This window comes from Salvia splendens, chromosome 4, assembly GCF_004379255.2.
Source record: "Salvia splendens isolate huo1 chromosome 4, SspV2, whole genome shotgun sequence".
Taxonomy (NCBI): domain Eukaryota; kingdom Viridiplantae; phylum Streptophyta; class Magnoliopsida; order Lamiales; family Lamiaceae; genus Salvia; species Salvia splendens.
In genome coordinates, this window is record NC_056035.1 from 11,133,503 (window position 1) to 11,139,209 (window position 5,707).

The 5,707-nt window shown below is 37.7% G+C and overlaps 1 protein-coding gene across 2 annotated transcripts; it reads left to right on the forward strand.

Moving 5' to 3' along the window:
- Positions 1 to 1,049: 1,049 nt before the first annotated feature.
- LOC121798556 (probable beta-D-xylosidase 2) lies at positions 1,050 to 5,707 on the forward strand. 2 transcript variants are annotated; one of them, XM_042197620.1, is made up of 7 exons: positions 1,057 to 1,587; positions 3,243 to 3,524; positions 3,599 to 3,768; positions 3,847 to 3,944; positions 4,030 to 4,380; positions 4,465 to 4,878; positions 4,950 to 5,707. In XM_042197620.1, exons 1-7 carry the CDS (start codon positions 1,183 to 1,185, stop codon positions 5,531 to 5,533), a joined length of 2,304 nt encoding a protein of 767 aa, XP_042053554.1. In that variant the 5' UTR covers positions 1,057 to 1,182; the 3' UTR covers positions 5,534 to 5,707. The 2 variants fall into 2 exon arrangements, with proteins under 2 accessions (XP_042053553.1, XP_042053554.1); XM_042197619.1 differs by having other exon boundaries at positions 1,050 to 1,587; positions 3,599 to 3,944.

The following is a 5,707-nucleotide window of genomic DNA, read 5'->3' on the forward strand; positions in this document are numbered from 1 at the left end:
TGTATTTGTATGTTTCCTCTCACTTACAAGCAAAGTCATTGAAGATTTCATTTGTAGAAAGGCATAAATATGATTTGGAGTACTATGTCTATACATGTCACTCTATCCTATTTTCGTCTCACCAATTTACCATTATGTCGAATTTCACTGTCAATTTCTAGGTTCTTATATCAATTAAACACATATTTATTGTCTACTTTATGTAGATAAATGTACTATATTATTATTATTATTATTATTATTATTAATTACTAATTCAACATCATAACACACATAGATCGCGTCTTGTGTTACAAAAGTATTGAATTCTTACACAATCTAGCAGAGTTTGAAGATTAAATTAGCAGTAATTAGCATCCCATACATAATTAATTTGCATACTCCTTTAACACGAGTTTGGTCGGAGCCTTAAAACGTTGTTGCATTTAAAAGGAATAACGTAGGAAATGTTCTATCAAGTTTTGATCTATAAATTGTGGAAAAGAAATATTCCTGCTTTAATCCCACATGGTAATTATAGCTTGCCAATTCAATTCTTTTTCCCGATTTAAATACCACGACTAACATTAGTTGAGAGTTATGGAAGCGAATTTAATCAAAGCATTGTTTCTTAATGCAATGGTAAATGAAATTTACTTTACTTAAAAGTTCTTTAATGGGTGAACTAAATAACTCCCCATTAACTTTTAAGAAGAGGTGATGCTCCACTTAATTAAACTTAGGAAACTTATACTATAAAATTTAACAATCACCAAAAAAAAGGGGAATTTATGGAGTATTACTTTTTTTATTACTATGATTTTATAATTCTTCAACGTATGGAAGCTCCGTTTCAATTCGTCCTATTACTTAGTTTTCTACTCACTTAATATTTTTCATATTTTGATGATCTGAAGATTGAAATAAAATTGTTCGTACATATCCTACAAACAGAGCACAAATATAAAAATTAAGAATCACTAAGTGTTTTAGAAAAAAAGTTATAATCTCCCATCCTTGCAAAAGAATTTACCTCCCAAAAAGAAAAAGTTGAAACCGTCGAATTATTATACTCCATCAAAATAATCTTGCAAATCATCATTTCTCAGTAGCTATAAAATTTCTATAAAAACCTATACTTCACTATCACATTCCACAACACACAAAACATTAATAATATAGTAATATTGTCTCCAAAAAAATATGAGGAGATTAGTATCGTCTATTGCATTATTATTAATTTGTTTTTTCATATTTACAAATGCCGTAGGTGCAGAGACTCGAAAGGCATTCGCCTGCGATCCTTCCGATTCCAACACCAAACACTTGCCGTTTTGCAAAACCGGTTTATCGGCGGCGAAGAGAGCCAAGGATTTGATCGGACGGTTGACATTGCAGGAGAAGGTGAAGCTGCTGGTGAACAATGCCGCGGCGGTGCCGAGGCTGGGGATCATGGGGTACGAGTGGTGGTCGGAGGGGCTTCACGGCGTCTCTGATGTGGGGCCGGGGACCAAATTCGGGGGCGAATTCCCCGGCGCCACCAGCTTCCCGCAGGTCATCACCACCGCCGCCTCTTTCAATACTTCCTTGTGGGAACAGATCGGAAAGGTACACTTTTTTTTATTCCTTTGCTCGTGAATACTTATGACGTCGTTTTTCGTCTTACCAAATGAGTTGCGTTTATATCATTTTCAAATTATAGTATTTGCATGGATTAATTTGTGTACCCATTTCAAATAGTATATTGTTTTAATTATTGTGGTGTACAAGTTTGCATATGGTAGAACATTACTAGTCATAATTAGATTTTTAACATCATTCTTGGTTGACTAAGAATGAATGATAGTAATTGTAGATCAATATTTCATACTCCCTTCTTCCCAAGATAAGCGAAACATTTCTCTTGGGCACGAGATTTAAAGAATTGATATTTAAAGAGTTAAAGTAGGAGTAAAGAGAGAATAAAGTTGATGGAAAATAAAGTAAGAGAAATGTTTTTTGCTAAAAATGGAAATGACTCCCTTATAGTGGAACATCCCAAAAAGGAATACGACTTGATTATCTTTAGATGGAGGGAGTAGTATAGACTAACACTTAATATTATTATTGTCATACAAAAGTTGTGTAGATAAGATTGTATACACATTACAAAATTGTCATTTTATGCTTTAATCTTCTCATTGGTAAAAAGAAACACTAGCAAGTTAGAAGTTTCGAAATAAAGAAGGTTTTGGCATAAGTCAAAAGAGAGGATAAATTTAAAGGATTTTTTACTCAAAAAAGATGATGAACTCGTGAATGCATTTTAGATTTATGTATAATTTTAAAGAGATAAAAAGAAAGATAAAATAAGGCGGCATGAGATTTCGATAAAACAGTTAAAAGTGGAAAGCACGAAACTTTATTCTACAAGTTGCAACCAATGAGATGCGAGGAATTAATTTATTGTTTCTGAACCAAAATTATAGTCGCAACTAAATGTCTTGCATCGCCATTTCCAGTGATCAATCATTAAAGTATATTATTTCATTTTTAATGTTTTTAATAAATACTAGATTATGTAATAATTCATTATATTCATATTTTATTATAAATTAAAAAAAAATTGTCTAAGTATTATTTAAAGAGTCTTTATTATTTTGAGTTATCCACAATTGATAGAGCTATTTACTTTTTTCTACTTTTAATATGCGGATTTCACGTGCATTAATTTTTTACACTCACAATCCATTATAAAACTAGTACTCCCTCCGTCACTTAAATATTGTCACAGTTTGATCAGGAACGGGTTTTAAAAAATATGATGGAAAATGAGTTGAAAAAGTTGATAGGATGTCGGTCCTATTTTTAAAGTATTAGTTTTATAATAAAATATGAGTGAGAATAAGTTAATAGTACGTGGGGTCCATTACCAAAAATGGTAAAAAGTGAAATGTGACAAATTTTATGGGACGGACGGAAATGGAAAAATGTGACAAAATTTCAGGGACGGAGGGAGTACTAAAAATGAGTCTCGCACTCCACTATAGCTTTCTCCTTAAACTTTTCTTCACAAAGTCATCTTCAAACTCGTGCCGAGTCAAAAGAGCTCTTTAAATGGTAGATGGGGAGAGTACTATACATAAAAAAATACAAGAGTTACATATTATTATGAATTTATTTTTTGGGGTCATTAAGTCATAGTGGAAAATGTATTGTATATGAATAAAATTGTGTTAAGTAGGGCGAGAAATAACATAATGAAGGGCATATTATATATGCAGGTGGTGTCGGACGAGGCCCGGGCAATGTACAACGGGGGGCAAGCGGGCTTAACGTATTGGAGCCCAAACGTAAACATATTCCGCGATCCAAGGTGGGGCCGGGGACAGGAGACTCCCGGTGAAGATCCAGTGGTCGCCGGCAAATACGCGGCCAGCTATGTGAAAGGTTTACAAGGTAACAACCCCAACGACCGCTTGAAGGTTGCCGCCTCTTGCAAGCATTACACCGCCTACGATCTTGATAATTGGAATGGCGTCGATAGATTCCACTTCAACGCTTTGGTACATATCATATTTTTACACATTTCACAAAATATATACTCCACTTTTAAAAATACTACTTTTAATGTGTGCAGGTGAGCGTGCAAGACATGGAAGATACATTTAACATTCCTTTTAGAAGCTGTGTAAGAGAAGGCAAAGTTGCAAGTGTTATGTGCTCTTACAATCAAGTCAATGGCATTCCTGCTTGTGCCGATCCTAAGCTTCTCCGGAAAACTATTCGAGGCGCTTGGGGTTTAAATGGGTTCGCTTTTTTTTTCAACTTATCAAACTTCACTTCATCTTTCACAACCATATATAATTTCTTGATTTTTTTTATCAGCTACATCGTTTCGGATTGTGATTCTGTTGGAGTATTCTTTAATACTCAGCATTACACAAGCACGCCGGAAGAAGCCGCCGCCGCCGCTATCAAAGCAGGTTTATTAAAAATAGAAAAAATAAAGTTGAAGATAGTAGTACTACATAATTATTATAAATGGGAGTATTTGTTTTGTGTTTGTAGGCTTGGATTTGGATTGTGGGCCTTTTCTTGCTATGCATACCGAAAATGCGGTGGTGAAGAAGCTGTTGAAAGAGGCGGATGTTGATGCTGCGCTCACCAACACCATCTCAGTTCAAATGAGGCTGGGCATGTTCGATGGTGGGCTGTCTTCGCAGCCTTATACCAAGCTTGGCCCTAAAGATGTCTGCAGCGCGAGCCACCAGGAGCTCGCGCTGCAGGCTGCGAGACTGGGCATCGTTTTGTTGAAAAACGATGTCCCAGTCCTCCCTCTCTCTCAACAACATTTGGGCTCGGTAGCTGTGATTGGGCCTAACTCGAATGCGACTAGGACAATGATTGGGAATTATGCTGGTGAGATTTTCTATATTGTTATTAAAATACCGAGGAATTGAATTTAATTATTTTGTTTGGTTTGGTTTTGGGGGTTGAGCGTAGGTGTTCCATGTGGATATACAAGTCCGTTGCAAGGAATACGCAAGTATACAAGGACGGTGCACAATGAGGGTTGTGATGGCGTGGCATGTGACAATGACGACTTATTTAGTGGAGCGGTTGAGGCGGCCAGCAAGGCAGATGCGACTATTTTGGTGATGGGACTTGATCAATCTATTGAGGCCGAGTTTGTTGATAGGGAGGGCCTCTTGCTACCTGGGAGGCAACAAGAGCTCGTGACTAAGGTCGCCTCGGCCTCCAAAGGTCCCACCATATTGGTGTTGCTGAGTGGTGGGCCCGTGGATGTTTCATTTGCCCAAAATGATGCACAAATTGGGGCAATTCTATGGGCCGGCTATCCGGGGCAGGCTGGAGGTGCCGCGATTGCTGATGTTATTTTTGGGGTGCACAATCCGGGTATGTATTAGTAATTTTTTAATTTTGGGGCAAGACATAGTATAGTTTTTTATCTAAATGAATGCTCGTAGGTGGGAGGCTTCCGATGACATGGTACCCTCAAGAGTACCTCAACAACTTGCCTATGACAACAATGGACATGAGGGCTAACCCTTCGAAAAACTATCCTGGAAGGACTTATAGATTCTACAAAGGACCGGTCGTCTATCCTTATGGGCACGGTTTGAGCTACACGAGTTTCAAGCACACCATTGCCAAGGCACCAAAAGTCTTCTCAGTCCCAATGGGAGGCGGCCATCGAGCCAACTCCACGTTTTCGGATAAGTTAGTCCGAGTGGCTCGTGCCAATTGCAAGAGACTCACACTCAAGGTTCACGTGGAAGTGGAGAACGTGGGGTCCAGAGACGGGACCCACACATTGCTCATGTTTGCCTCTCCACCGGGAGATGATTGGGCACCCCAGAAGCAACTCGTTGGTTTCCAAACAATGGGCATTCCTAGTGGAGGGAAGCAACGAGTTGTTATGAGTGTCGGTATTTGTAAACATCTTAGCGTGGTGGATAGTGGAGGCGTCCGCCGGATTCCCATGGGAGAGCATGGACTTTATATTGGCGATGCTACACATACTGTGTCTCTTCAGCCTCGTAAAATCTAGAATTGATCAAATCGTGATTATCATTTTATTTTTTAACCTAGGATTACATGTTTGGCATCTAAATCCGCTCTGTTTTGCCCAATATTTTTATTAATTTGTGAAATCAAAGATTTGACATGTTAAAATCTGATACTGATGGTAGTATAGTTCAATGGAACAATATTTAATTTGGAA

What these genes read in the sequence shown, in the direction of transcription:
- LOC121798556 (XM_042197619.1), top strand. Translation starts at nt 1,183, where the DNA reads ATGAGGAGATTAGTATCGTCTATTGCATTATTATTAATTTGTTTTTTC. An exon ending in TGTGGGAACAGATCGGAAAG is followed by an intron (nt 1,588 to 3,242) that starts GTACACTTTTTT and finishes TTATATATGCAG; the next exon opens with GTGGTGTCGGACGAGGCCCG. An exon ending in CGCCGCCGCTATCAAAGCAG is followed by an intron (nt 3,945 to 4,029) that starts GTTTATTAAAAA and finishes TTGTGTTTGTAG; the next exon opens with GCTTGGATTTGGATTGTGGG.